General features: G+C 42.5%; 1 protein-coding gene across 1 annotated transcript in view; it reads right to left on the reverse strand.

Moving 5' to 3' along the window:
* The window catches only part of FAM192A (family with sequence similarity 192 member A), a 28315-nt gene continuing 13448 nt past the window's right edge, over positions 1–14867 (reverse strand). The window contains exons 5-8 of the mRNA XM_015558778.1: positions 14809–14865; positions 9830–9963; positions 4880–4944; positions 1–795 (exon numbers count right to left, since the gene is read on the reverse strand). Coding sequence (XP_015414264.1) covers positions 578–795; positions 4880–4944; positions 9830–9963; positions 14809–14865 — 474 coding nt within the window. The 3' untranslated portion in view covers positions 1–577. The remainder of the gene's footprint in view (positions 796–4879; positions 4945–9829; positions 9964–14808; positions 14866–14867) is intronic.

Genomic DNA, 14867 nt, shown 5'->3' on the forward strand with positions numbered 1-14867 from the left:
TGAGTGCAAAGTGACACCCCCTGCAGATGTAGTTTTTAATCTTAGTCACACAACATCAAGAACTGGTTAGTTCCAGGGGAGTGCGCGAGTTCATTACCTGGACCAGTTCTCTCCGTCCGCATCTCCACAATGCAGTGCCACCAAACAATGCGTTCATCTAGGAGAGAATGTTTAAAAGAACACCTGTCCAAGAATGGCCCTTGCTTCCCTGTGCTGTTCAGAAAGGAAAAAAAACAAAACAAAACAAAACAAAAAACCACAAGAAAGCAACATAACCCAAACCCTGTACCAGCCAGCTGCCCTGTCTTCCAAGGGCGTTTTCAGTGGGGTTTCTGCCAGGCCCTGACCCCCACCCCACGTGAGTGAGGAGAGAGGCAGGGGCCGGACTGGGCATCTGCACCGGACTGGAAAGAGAAACCAAACACAGTGGGATGCCGGCACGTTTTGAGACGCGGTTAGAATGTCCCGGTGTGCACAGGAAGCAGGCAGAGAAGTTTTCTGAGGGAGGCGATGCCTGCAGGCAGATGAGCCATCTGTGTACCCTCGGGGAGGAGCTCCCTGGATAAGGACACAGAAGCTAGGGTGCCTCGAGGAAGCTGTTGGTTCGGAAGATGGAGGAGACGATCTTGCCGGTGGCGTTGATGGTGCCTTCGCTGTCCGAGCTGGACTCGGAGTCGCTGCTCCCAGAGTAGGCGCCCAGGCCTGGGAGGATGCCGATACAGACCGCGGCCGAGGGGCAGTGGATGGAGGGACCACTCAGGGATGTGCTTCCAAGAGACACGCAAGACGAGGCTTCTGCAAAGGAGGAGGGAGGACTTAGCTTCATCACCCTCTGCCAGTTGATGGTCTGCTTTCCATGCGCCAGGCACTGTGCCGAGAGCTTTCCCAGGGAAGCCTCAAAACCACCCTGTGCGGGCGACACTACTGTCACCCTCACCCTCCAGCTCACCTCCTCCTTTACATCTGAGAGAGCGGAAGCCACAGCCAGAGAGCATTTTAAGACCCTGGGGAATGTCACCAAGTAGGTCGAGGCTCTCTTGCCCCAGGACACCCGTTACACTGCCTCCTTAGTGACAGAGAGCCTCAATCTAGAGAACGCAGGCCTTAAAGATTAAAGGAAAAGTTAAGAAGTCCACCCCTCCTTCTTCCTTCTAAATGTTCTCAGCCTCACTGAGCCATTACATCAACCGGCCATGCAAGTTTTAGCCCTCATTTTACTGGTGAGGGAGGTCAAACGACCTGCTAGGTAAAGGCCACGTCGAGAGAAAATGTTAAACTAAATCTGAATCAAAAAATCATGCACTGAAAGGGTTCCTGAGGTCTTCACTGCAGAGGAAGAGCTGGAGTTCAAACTTCACCGTCTCAACTGACAAGGGTACTATTTTCTAGGGTTTGTCTTAACAAAGCCCGAACTAATAGCTCATGTAAATATCGAAAGGATACATGGTTCCTAGTATATAAAATCGGGGGTAAGCAGGAAATACAATGAAAAGCTCAGAGAGATCGCAAATGCCCCGACACAGAGCTCAGGACTAGAATATATCTCCTTTTCTTACTGGAAGGTCTAAGATAGGCAGCGTTAAAACAGGGAGATGTAGAAAAGTGGAATGAGAGCTGACAGTGCCTGCAGAGAGGGCCACAAGGCACAAGAAAGTAGAGGCAAGTATCTGTAACAAGTATTAAAAACTTACAAGGTATAACGAGTTCTTCTGAAACCAACCAACCAATAACCAAATGGAAAAGTGAACAGTCACAGAAAAAGGAGATGAATTTTAAACACAGGAGAATAAACAGTATGTAAGAAGGGAAAATAAGGGGAACAGGCATCTTTATATTTTGCTGGGCGAGGGGCAGGGCAGTTCAGCAATGTCCTTCAGACGTACATGATGTTCCTACGAGAACATGCCCTGCAGCACTGCCGACAGCAGCAAGTGTGCAGACCATCGAAACGTCCATCAATAGGGGCTCATTTAAGCAATGGACTACTATTCAGCTGCCCAGAAGTGTAAACATCCCTGTTTACTGTATCAAATGGTCCACAAAGCACTGTGCTAAATGAGAAAGACATGGGTGCGTTTAAGGTACAATCTGTGTGTGTGGTGGGACATGCTCAGGTTTATGCATGATAATGTCTGAAAAAAAGACATTAAAAATTCGTAACGGGCTGCTCTGGGGAAAAAAAACTCAGTGGTTGGAAAACAGGAGAGACAACTTTCTACTCCACACTCCTTTGTCCCTTTAGAATTTTCTATTATGTGCATATACTACCTATTCAGGCAAATTTTTTTAAAGGTAAATGCAAAAATCCAAAGAGCATCCTGGGTCACTTAAATTAGGGAGGATCAGTCCCACGTCTCTGTGACCACAGGCATCCAGTATTACAGCCAGGAGGGCGGGGGACCACGGGGCAGCCCCAGAGACAACAGGGATTGCTTGTCTATATTCTCCTCTAACCGTGAGTCTCCGCAGGACAAGGGTTCTTTCTTCCTCGTGCCACCCACTGGGCATACAGCACAGGGCCTGGCACAGAGCGGGCCAGTGCCCACAATGTGTGAGAATGCAGGAAAATGTGTTCAAGACATGGAAGCGTTTCACTGCAACTGGCAAAAATCTTTTTTGGGGGGTGGTAAAAATGTTGGGGGGTGGACATGACATTATACCAGGGTGGGCAAACTTTTTGACTCGAGGGCCACAATGGGTTCTTAAACTGGACCGGAGGGCCGGAACAAAAGCATGGATGGAGTGTTTGTATGAACTAATATAAATTCAAAGTAAACATCATTACTGTATGCCATTCACTGTGTTAAGTTACATACACAATGTACTTTCAGTATTCTGTTAGAAAAATATTTAGGATATGAGTCAGTTACTTAGAAAAATAGCTGCTCAGTGAGATGTGACATTTTATTAAGTATTTCAGGGTGACTTTCTTAGAAAAGAAGGACAAGTCTACAGTACCTGTGAGGACCAGAGCTGGCCGAAGGGAAGGGTGGACGGCAGCCTCAGAAAGGCAACCAAAGATCTAGAACTCCGTGGCGTCAGCAGAGTTCAAACCAAAAGACCAAATCTCCCAATTATCTAGGAGGTTTCAAGAAAGAAAAGAGACTACGACTCTGACAAATTTCATTCCAAAAGCAGTTAACTGTCCAAAAAGAACAAAATGGTGCCCTCTGATCTCAGCCGTTTGGGGAAGTTTCCTGCCAACTGCTGCAATTGCAGGACCACATTGTCACAGCAAATTAACACTGAAAATTACTAACAGAGAATGTGCCTGCGATTCAGACAGCTGCGTGACTTGAGAGGAGATGGGGTCAGCATGTGCATTCTGCGCAGAGCTCAAGCCCAGAAGCTCCAGTGGGGGAAGCCTGCCTCTCCCCGGGGCCACAGAACTATCTTCTGGGGGACCAAGGGGACAGATCCTCCTACTGCTGAGGACAAGACCCTGAAGCAAGACACAGCAGACATTTCTCCTGTGTGGCCTTAGCTCCTAGCAAAAGAAGGTATTTCTTGCCCAGCTTCTGCTGTACGAAGGGAAGGGGGAGGAAGAAGGCGTTTAGAATGCCAAAAAAGATGGCTCTGAACACGTGTGCACCTCACTGTAAAGACCCCCCAGTTTTCCTTTCCTCTGACTCATGCAAATACTTCCTACCAGGGACTAAGCACCAGATGCAGAGTTACGAATTACCTGGCTGAGATATGTTTAAGATTTCCATGAAGTATACACAGTATACACTTATGCTATTTAAGCAGCCACAGTATATTCTTTTTGACCTAATAACTCCATGTATTTAGCCTGATATTTGTGACTATGAAAAACGATGCATGTATAGGATTATTTAATACAACATCATAAAAGTGAAAGCTATATAAACGTTCATCAATAAAAAATGGGATAAATATACTATGTAAAACCATATGATGGAATACTAGACAGCCTTAAAAAGGAATGAAGAGCCTGGCCAGTGTGGCTCAGTGACTGAGCATCATCAACCCACGAACCAGGAGGTCACAGTTAGATTCCCAGTCAGGGCACGTGCCTGGGTTGCAGGCTCCATCCCCAATGTGGGGCATGCAGGAGGCACCCGATGATGATTTTCTCTCATTGATGTTTCTCTCTCTTTCGCTCCCTCTCCTTTCCTCTCTGAAATCAATAAAAATGTATTTTTTTAAAAAGTAGATTATACAGCAAAAGGTATCAGCAACGGTTGGCCATTACCAGTGCTCAGTAGATACAGATTTTAAAATATCCATTATTTTTTTTTGAGAGAAAATAAATTAAGCCCTGTTTTATGGATGATCCACTGAGTTTAGCTCAGACTCTCAATCCCACAGGGAGTCAGAGGTAGAAATGAAAACACTCTTGAATTTCCCATTCTTGATCCAGCACCCAGGATACGCGCACCTTCACTTACAACTGTGCCACTTAATGCAGTGTCAGATTTGATCACATAAAAATAACCACCAAAGAAAGTGTAGTCCTGGAAACTGTACTAAAACTAGGCTCGCTCCAATCAACCATCAGCAGGAGCCTGGCATTCTACCTCTCACTGGTAGCAAGCCAGGTGAAATCAAGAAACTTGACATTTGGGGAAAACAGAGAAAAATCCTTTGTGAGAAGAGGTGATATGACCAGGGCTCTGGCTGTGTACGCACTCCTAGGAAGCACAATGGCCACTTATCAGTTCCACAGGTTTCTAACATAGTACTTTGCAGGGCAGCTGACATACTCTTGGGTATAAATCCTGCTTGGTAAAAAAAGTTTGGTAAATTACGTTTAGGTAGGCCTGCTTAGAGATAAACGCCGTCATTCCTAAGTGCAATGCTTTCCAGCCCTTTACTATTTGGTATTATGAGTAAAGAAGTGAAAGCTGCCACCCACCTTGATTCTTGTCATCTGGGTCAGGATCCGATTTCAGCCTTTTTACACTGTTGCCACTCTCTGAGCTGTAACAGAAAACATGGTGATATGAGCTAAGTCCAATCTTGGGGATCAAAGCTTTGGGATCAGGAGCTCCAATAACCATTTATATGGCTCTGAGGCAGCCTCAAGGAACTAGAATAATCTGAAATAAAAAGTCTGCATTTCAGAGTCTCCCCTTGGTTATATTATTGGTTATAAAGACAACTGAAACCCCTGACCAATTCAAGGGATAAAGTGTTATAGCTACAACCGTTTCCTACACTTCAGATCCTTTGTTGTCCTCATCATTTATTCATCTTGGATAGAACCACAGACGGATTTCAAGACTATCTGGACATGTTCATAAGTGACAAAAATTTAGTTTAAGTTATTAAAGACCGAAGGAAGCATCTTTAGTTACATGCTAGAGATTCTGAAAGTCATCTAAAAGGCCTTCATTAAAAGATCATCTAAACAGTGTACTTCAATGAGGAAGGAAATAATCGAGAAGGAAGGACTTAATTCCAGAAGGAAAGAATGGTGGGGGAAAAAAACACCAAAAACCTGGCAAATACAAATATAAATCTAAACACAATGTTGCCTGTATAAACAGACACACACACACACACACACACACACACATCTAATTTGTGGTGTCAAACATGATCATACTAAAGTCCTAAGCATGTAAGAAAGGAAGAAGGTGATTGTAGCTCAAAGTCCTAAGGTTGGTGTATAATTTTGCAGGGAAGTAAGATAGCAATTTATTTTAGGTTTTCCTAAGTATGCTGGTCAATTGCAAGGTTGGCCATCAAAAGAACAGAAATAGAATACCTAAATCCAAACTAGTAGTAGGAAGAAAGAAAAACTGAATGAAGTAATTTTTAATCTTAATTTTTTTTAAAGCAAGAAGAATACAAGAAAAAATTCTTTAAAGACAAATAACATTAAGATAGTAAAAACTGTATCACCCTGGCTGGGTAGCTCAGTTGGTTGGAGCATCATCCCAATACGCCAATGAATCAACCAATGAATGCATAAATAAGTGGAACAACAAATCGTTGTTTCTCTCTCCCCTTTTTTCTCTCTCAAATAAACAATTTTTAAAAAACTATAAAAAATCCTAATAAATCCAACCCTACCAGTAAAAAGATCAACAGACTAAATTGTAAATCAGTACATAGGACACACACCTAAAAACTTAACAAAATGAGACAATTCCAGATAGAGTAACAATCAGAAAAAAAATACTAACAACTTTAGTTAATGTATTTGAAACAAGACAAAATGGGTGAATTCCCAGAAAATAAAACCAAATTAAACTGACTCAGAAATATATAGATAATCTTAGTACCATAATCATAAAAATTTTAAAGGGGGGACAAAAATGATTTTATCTAGTTCTACTAAGCTTTCACAAACGAGAACACTACCAACTTATACACACTCCTGAAGGGAAGAGAAGGAACACTCCCTGAATCATTCTCTAAAGCTAGTTTTCATTTTCATGTCAAAATAAGATAAAACTGGGGGGGGATACAGGCCAGTCTCCCTCAAGAACATAGATTCAACAACTGATACAAAATATAAGCAAAACAACAAGCCAGTGGAGTTAAGAAAAGTAACAATATATCACTGCCACACTGGGTTTCTCACAGGAATACAACATTAGAAAAATCTATAAGTTTACTTTTTCTCTGTAACAGAAAAAAGAAAAAATTATTTGATCAACTCAAAAGCAGAAAAAGAATATGACAAAATTTAACCGTTAATGGCTACAAAAGAACCTCTTATCAAACTAGGAACAGAACTTCCTTAACTTGCTTGCCAAAGGATATCTGAAACAAACAAAAACGATCAATACTAATCTTAGAAGTGAAAGTTATAAACATTATGTTTAAAACTAGAATGTGCAGAGTTGTTTCTAACATTTTCCTGGTGGTCCTAGCCAGTGAGGTAAGATAAGAAAAAGGAATTAAAAAACACAAGGAAGAGAATACAACTGTCATTATTTACAGATGGTAACTTTCTACATAAAAATTTCAAAAGAATCCACTGATAAATTATTAAAGTTAATAAGAGCTGGTGGCTGGATGTAAATATTCCATTGACTACATTTTTACACACCAGCAGCAAAAATATAAAATACTTAGGAATAAATTTAAGAAAAAATGTGCACAACTTTTTTTTAATATATATTTTTATTGATTTCAGAGAGGAAAGGGGGGGGGAAGAGAGAGAGAGAAAAAGAGAGAGAGAGAGAGAGAGAGGAAAAAGCATCAATGATTAGAATCATTGACTGGCTGCCTCCTGCCTGCCCGCCACTGGGGATTGAGTCTACAACCCAGGGCGGAAATCAAACCATGACCTCCTGGCTTTTAGGCCGACACTCAACCACTGAGCCACACCGGCTGGGCTGTGCATAACTTTTTTGAAAAATAATTATAAGACTTTATAGAATGACATTAAAGGAAATCAATAAATGTAGATATATGCCACAACAGGAGGACTCAAATCCATAAAGATCTGTTCTCTCTATAAATTTATCATGCAATTTAAATAACATTCCAATAAAAATGTCCATAGAGATTTTAAAAGAACTTAAATCTAAAATTTATATGGACGAACAAAGTGGCCAAGAATAGATATGACTTGCCCGACCAGATATCAAGATTTATTAAAAAGCAACAATAATTACCCAGAATGGTACGGGTCCAACAGGTCCAACAGATCCAAGGACAAGGAAAAAAAAACCCTCAAACAAACCAATACAGCCGAAATCGGTTTGGCTCAGTGGATAAAGCGTCAGCCTGTGGATGGAAAGGTCCCAGGTTCGATTCCGGTCAAGGGCATGTACCTTGGTTGCAGGCACATCCCAGTAGGAGATGTGCAGGAGGCAGCTGATCGATGTTTCTCTCTCATCGATGTTTCTAACTACCTCTCTCCCTTCCTCTCTGTAAAAAAAAATCAATAAAATATATAAAAACAAAACAAAACAAAAAAACCGATACATGTCTGGAAACTTGTTATAAGACAGAGGTGATATTAAAGACTCCTTGGGGGAGGGGATACATATATTTAGTAAAAGATGCTAGAAAATTTGCTTTTTGTTTGAAGAAAAAAATTGAAATGGGATCCCTACCTCATACCCTTCACAAAAATCAATGACAGATGGATTCAAGACTACCATGTGAAAGACGAAACTCTAAACTTTAGAAGAAAAACTATCTTATGACCTCAGGGTAGGAAGAATTTCATGAACAAAATATAAAATGATCTAACCATAAAATAAGTGGTAGATTTGACCACCTTCAAACAGTACAAACTTCCGGTTATAAAGTAAACAAGTCTTGGGGATGTAATGTACGGTCTGGTGACTAGTTAGTAATACTGTATTGTATAGATAGAGACTAGTTATAATACTGTATTGTATGTCTGAAAGTCACTAAGAGAGTAGATCTTAGTTCTCATCACAAGAAAAAAAATATTGTAACTATGTGTGGTGATGGATGTTAATTAGACTTAAATAAACTCCCAGACTGACTCACTCCAAACTTATTGCACCAGAATTTGCGTGAGGCCTAGAAGCCCATTAACGAACGCCCAAGTGAGTCTATAAACCCAGGCTGGAAACATTAGGAACTCCGGCCCCAGGAGACTCATTTATCACCTTGTTACACAAAATAACAATAAATGATGTAGTTTCAAAGCCAAAAAGGGGTTATATGCATGTCACCGAGTACGCTAAGGACTGTACGGGAGACAGTTATAAGACCCACTCTGCTGGCGGAAGACGCTACTGAGGTGACTCCCACTTAGAAAGCCCTTTCTAATGGACTCAGGCCCAAATCCTGAAAGACACTGGGCCAAGCATGAGAGCTTCTGTGAAAATGTGAAAGGAATAATTCCTAGCTCGGGCAACGAGCCTCTTCAGGCTGCTGATCCTCCTCCCCTCTGCTGCTATGTCATAACGACATTTTTACACGTAAACAATGTTCTAGAACATCTGCAGCCGATGGTGTGCCAAACCACAAGACTGCATCAATACACTCTGTTCAATACACGTGGCTGGCTGACAATACACCATATTGATTCTCCTAATGGACTGCACTTAAAAACTTTATATCATTTTGCCTGTGGTATGGTGGTCAAACTGAAATAACCAGATTTAGTCGCTTTGGTGCCATTGAGGATTTGGAAAGGGAGGAGCGAACCTAACAAAGAACTTACCCAAATCTCTAGGCACTGCTGCCACGCCCCCAGCAACCAGGCGGAGCCCAGCCAGGTCTGTGACCCTATCACGGGGCCATGTTCGTACAGCCACAATGCCTTTGCTGCTAGCAGGGGCTGGCCCTCTCCTGTCTGCCTGTCAAAGCCCTAGTCCTCCTCACTAAACATCTCCTTTCTAAAGTCTTCCTAACTTCTCCAGCAGGAGCACACGCCCTCCAGGCAGCCTCAGGTGTCTCCTCTTCCCTGCTCTTATTACACCCTGAACAAATCCTTTCATAGACCTTGCTACCTCGTTTGCCTAGAAACACAAATGCCCGACTATTACACTCCACCTCTCCTATTATTTTGTGACCTTGGATAAAAGTCTCAACCTCTCAAATTCACGGTCTCCTCACCTGTAAGTCACTTGTAGTTCATACACTTGTTGAGGAGGAAGAGATGAGATCATGCGCAGAAAGCACTTAGCACAATGCCAGGCACACAGCAGGTGCCCAAGGCTGAGTAGCCATTACTATGCTGAATGGGCAGTCAGAGACCAGGCTCCGAGGGTATAGACCATATGTAATTGGGAAGGGGGAGCCAGGGGAGGCTCCCGAGGGAACTTCACGGAGACTCACGCTTAGCTCTGGCTATCATTCCAAGAGGCATTTCAGAGGACACGGTCAGAGGGAGGTTTAAGCTGTGCAAGTGTCGGCTGACCTCTTATGCTTCACAGCTCCCGCCAACAGCTTTGCCTGGGAGAACTTGTTCTTGGTTTCTATGGGTTTCATGGCCACTTTCTTCTCCACTTCCTTCTTGTTTTCTGGAGCAATTCCAACCTTGTTGAGATTACTGTGAGTTACAGGTTAAGGGTCCAACTAAGCAAACGGAAGGGCTGTGCCAGGACAATGATGAATTGAGAAGGAATGCAAATCTAATCCACCAGCACTTTGGCTCTGCCAAGTCATGTTTAGCCTACTGATTTGAAAAAGCCCTCCCCTTTATTCTGCCAGTCAAATCCAGCTGATTTCAAGAGAAATGAAGGTGAACACAGAGGAAGATGGCAAATCAAGCATAAAATAATAGGCAAGGGAACTTTTCCCCTCCGATTCTCTATGAAAATCTGCGTACAGCCAGAAAACCTGCTACTACCGAAGACATAGTCGTTATCATGCTCGTTGGGGAAAACAAAAAACCTTAAGGACTATAAATGCAACAGAAAAAAATATGGCTTCCCTGAAAATGTTTGCTTTTCCAATTTTGCAGAATGTCCTATGACTATTAATGGCATCAATCTTAGACACGACGAAGACTACCTCCTACTCTGCTGGTGCAAGGCAACATCAAAACCACTTAAGTTCATTAAAAAACAGAGTCTTCGTGTTGATCAGTCACCACCCCCTCTCCTGTCACAAGCCTCCGGATGTGGACCTCCAGAGGCCCAGGAACCAGTTTTAAATCCTCCCTCAAGGTGATTTTAATAACACAACCCAAGAACCAAAAAGTTGATTTTGAAGCATCACCTGTTCCTGGTGGCATCACTTTTTTCATGCTTGCTGTCAACCTCTGGCTTTCAAGGTCTGTCACTTTCTCTTGTTCTCTCTACCTGCCTCCTCTCCACCTTCCCTTCCATTCTCTCACAACCTATTATGCAATAGACAAGTGTTCCAACAGGGTGCAACTTCTTAAGACGCAGTCGAGCCCTCTTGGAGCAATAGTGACATCTAGTGCCCAAGGAATCTTAGAAGCGTGTACTATCAACCCCAAGAGGTGGGGATGGGGTGGGTGTATGGTCTAAGCTGCTTATTTGTCTTTAAACAATGGAGAACATTGGGTATCAGAAATAAGGAAAGTCTAATTCTGATCATTTTCCAGGCACTACCTCTGTTCTTATGAACACCAGTTACCTTAAATATTTGCATTATTCAATGAGGATTATGCATTTGGTTCAATACTACTGTTTCATCAGTTTCATGTTTTTAAGGTCATTATGGGAACAGATAAGATATTAAGACTAAATGTTCATCCTTTTTAAGAATAAAAATGGAGAGAGAGAAGCATCAATCAGGTGCCTCCCAAATGCACCCAGACCAGGGATTGAACCCAAACCCAGGGATGTGCCCTGACTAGGAATTGAACCCGAAACCTTTCAAGGCATGCGAGGATGCTCCAACCGACCAAGCCACCTGGACAGGACTGTTACTATAATTTTTAAAAAATATATATTTTATTGATTTTTTTTTTTACAGAAAGGAAGGGAGAGGGATAGAGAGTTAGAAACATCAATCAGCTGCCTCCTGCACACACCCTATTGGGGATGTGCCCGCAACCCAGGTACATGCCCTTGACTGGAATCGAACCTGAGACCCTTCAGTCCACAGGCCGACGCTCTATCCACTGAGCCAAACCGATTAGGGCTGTCACTAAAATTTTTAAGTGTATCAATAAACATTTTAAATTTGTTAAAAAAAAAAAAAAAGAATAAAAATGAGCCCTAGACAGTTTGGCTCAGTGGATAAGAGTGTTGTCTTGCAGACTAAAGGGTCTCTGGTTTGATTCCTGGTCAGGGCACATGCCCAGGCTGTGGGCTTGATCCCCAGTGGAGGACGTGCAGGAGGCAATGGATCACTGATTCTCTCTCATGATTGATGTTTCTCTCTCCCCCTTCCTTTCTGATATCAATAAAAATATATTTTAAAAAGAAAGAGCATAATCTATAGACACAGACAATAGGGTGGTGAAGGCAACGGGGGGGAATTACATATGTAATTCTTTCACAATATTTATATTAAAAAAAAGAACAAAAAAGAAACAGATCTTATCTTTCTAGTATAGAACGCCAAAAACCATGAGCATGCTGTGATTCTTCCCTACAACTCCAACATTAAGGAATAGAAACTCAAAGAAAATTCTTAATATTAAATGTTGAAAAATAAAACAAATTGGAATTAACACAATGAAAGTACTCGTGTATTTATAATACCAGGACGCAGACAAAAAAAACCCACTTAATTTTTTATTCTTTTAAAGTGAAGAAAAGTGTTCATCCTTTTCTTTTGGGGAGGCAGGGAAAATGGGAGGAAGGTGGTAATATTATTTCTGATCCATATCCAAAGCATAAGCCATTTTTTTCATACGTCCCTCTCCTGTAAAATGCTTTCAATACACAAACACACCTCAAATCTCTCAAGGGACTCATTAAAAGGCATTTTTAAAAAAATTACAATTCTTAACACATAATGTGGCTAAAGGAAAGTAGAGGTCTGCTGTTTATATGGCACAAACCAGAGCTTATTTGTATTCACAAGTATCACATTACAAAATGTATCATATTATAAAGGTCAGTTAAAGCCAAGAGCCAAGAGCTTCCATAAACAAATGTCGAGTCCTCCAATTCCTACCTCAACATGTCTCTGGCTACAGTCACCCTTGGGATGAGTGCATATACTCCAGTGAGTTGGAAGGCTTGTTTTTCTTCGGTTTTTCTAAAGAGTCAGAACTTTCCAAGATTCTGACAAAAGCCAATACCCCTGGGGCCTCGTCAAGGTGGCTGTAATGTTACCAGGACAGGAAAGTTTCTTTGGCCTCACTGCTGCCGTTCATTCTTCCCTTTGAGTTGGAAACCGAAGGGCCTCTCATCCATAACCAGCACTGCTTTCCAGAATGCTGCTTTGGGAGGCACTGGGTCTTATTTGCTAGCCTAGCAAATTAAGCACATGAAACAGGACAATTCATGTGAGACGTGTCATTAATGTCCTTCCTTAGCGGAAAAAGCCTGGTGCCTGAAACAATGCCACACACATTCGGCCCATGTCTGCAAACCCCAGTGCGTACTGCTGTTCTGGGGTCAGCAGAGGCGAGCTTCCGAATAATCACTCTCAATCCTCCAGTTGGGATTGAGGGGTAACTTTCCATCAGCTCCTATCTTAACGTTACACCAGAAAGCCACTAGAGCTAGGACGGGAAGCCAGGTCTTTTGCTACCAATTAAGAGGTTTTGTGACACTATGCTGCCACCTTATTTCAATCACCGTCGCCTTGATTTAAGCCAAATCCCGAGGAACCTTTGCACACTTTCTCCCATATAACTCTTTAATAGAACCCACTGTACACTGTCTGCAAAAAAATATCAACACACACAGCAGTGTCACATCACTCGGAAGTGAAGCCTGCTCAATCACACTAGTAAAGTTATTCAACATATAAGCTTTGAAATATTCACATAAGATTTCTCATAGGAGGCCTGGCCAGCATGGCTCAAATGGCTGAGCACTGACCTATGAACCAGGAGGTCACGGTTCGATTCTCAGTCAGAGCACATGCCCGGGTTGCAGGCTCCATCCCCAGTGTGGGGTGTGCAGGAGGCAGCCAATCAATGATTCACTCTCATCATTGATGTCCCATCCCCCCCGCCGCCTCTCTCTCTCTCCCTCCTTCCCCCTCTGTAATCAATTAAAAAAATTTTTTTTAAAGAAACCAACCCTCTTCCCTTAAAAAAAAAAATTCTCATAGGAGAAAAAAAACTAGGGTGGTCTTATTAACCTCTCCTATGAATCATTCATTACTTTATCCAAATATATACCAAGAAACCACTACATACCAGGCACTGAAAAATCAGTGATGGCCAAGTCCCTGTTCGTATAAAGCTTACTTTACCTTCCAGCAGGTGAGAGGCAAACAAACCAAGACTCAGGTAGTGACAAGTACTATTAAAAATGACATTCTAGACAGTGATGGAAGGGGGTGCAATTTTAGGTGGGCTGCTCAGGGAAAGTCTATTAGGGAGGGAGATGTGAACTGAGACCTGAGGGCCATGAAACGAGCCTTGTAAAATCTGAGGGCCGAGCATTCGTGGCCAAGAATGCAACTACAAAGGCCTTGGGATGGAAACACCAAGTTCAGTAAGAGGGACATAGGAAGGCCAGTGGGCTGCAGTACAGCGAACACTAGGAAGAGTGAGTTCAGATGCAGTGGGGAGGGGAGTTGGCCTAAATAATGCTGAGCCCTGTAGGGCCTGGTAAAGAATGTAGACTTAAGTTTAAATGCACCTGGAGGCCACTAATGCTCAAACAGTAAAGTGACATGATCCCCTGCATGTTTTCAAATGTCCCTGAGAAATGACTATTGGGGACGAGAGAAGCAGCTGAGGCTATATGAATGGCCACAGCAGTCCAGAGAAGAGTCGATGACTCTGCAATGGCAGTACAGAGAGCAAGAGCTACACAGATTTGGAGCACATTTTGGAGGTAATTTTTGACCCAGGTACCTGGAGGTATGGGAGAACCATTACTTGATTATTAGGATTTAGGCCTTTAGTTAATTCTAAAGGATTTGGACTTCTGATTGCAACAGATTCTTACATGCAACATAACTCCGTAGATCAGTACCAGTGAGTTATTCAGTCATCAAAATATCACCATTGGAAAGGCCGTCGTGGCTCAATGGTCCAGCACTGACGTATGAATCAGGAGATCATGGTTCGATTCTCGGTCAGGGCACATGCCCAGGTTGCGGGCTCGAGTAGGGGGCGTGTAGGAGGCAGCCAATCAATGATTCTCTCTCATCATTGATGTTCCTCTCTTCCTCTCCCTTCCCCTTTGAAATCAATAAATATAAAGACCTTCATTCTATTTACAAAGAAACCAAAATTGTACATGTTGATGGGAAAACTGACACCTTCTCTCAAAGTACAAAGGATATTCTGTATTCCTTCAGTTCTTTCAGTTCCTCTTCTCTTCGCTGCTTTTCTATTAATTCCT

The sequence above is a fragment of the Myotis davidii genome, unplaced genomic scaffold (genome assembly GCF_000327345.1).
Source record: "Myotis davidii unplaced genomic scaffold, ASM32734v1 scaffold590, whole genome shotgun sequence".
NCBI lineage: Eukaryota > Metazoa > Chordata > Mammalia > Chiroptera > Vespertilionidae > Myotis > Myotis davidii.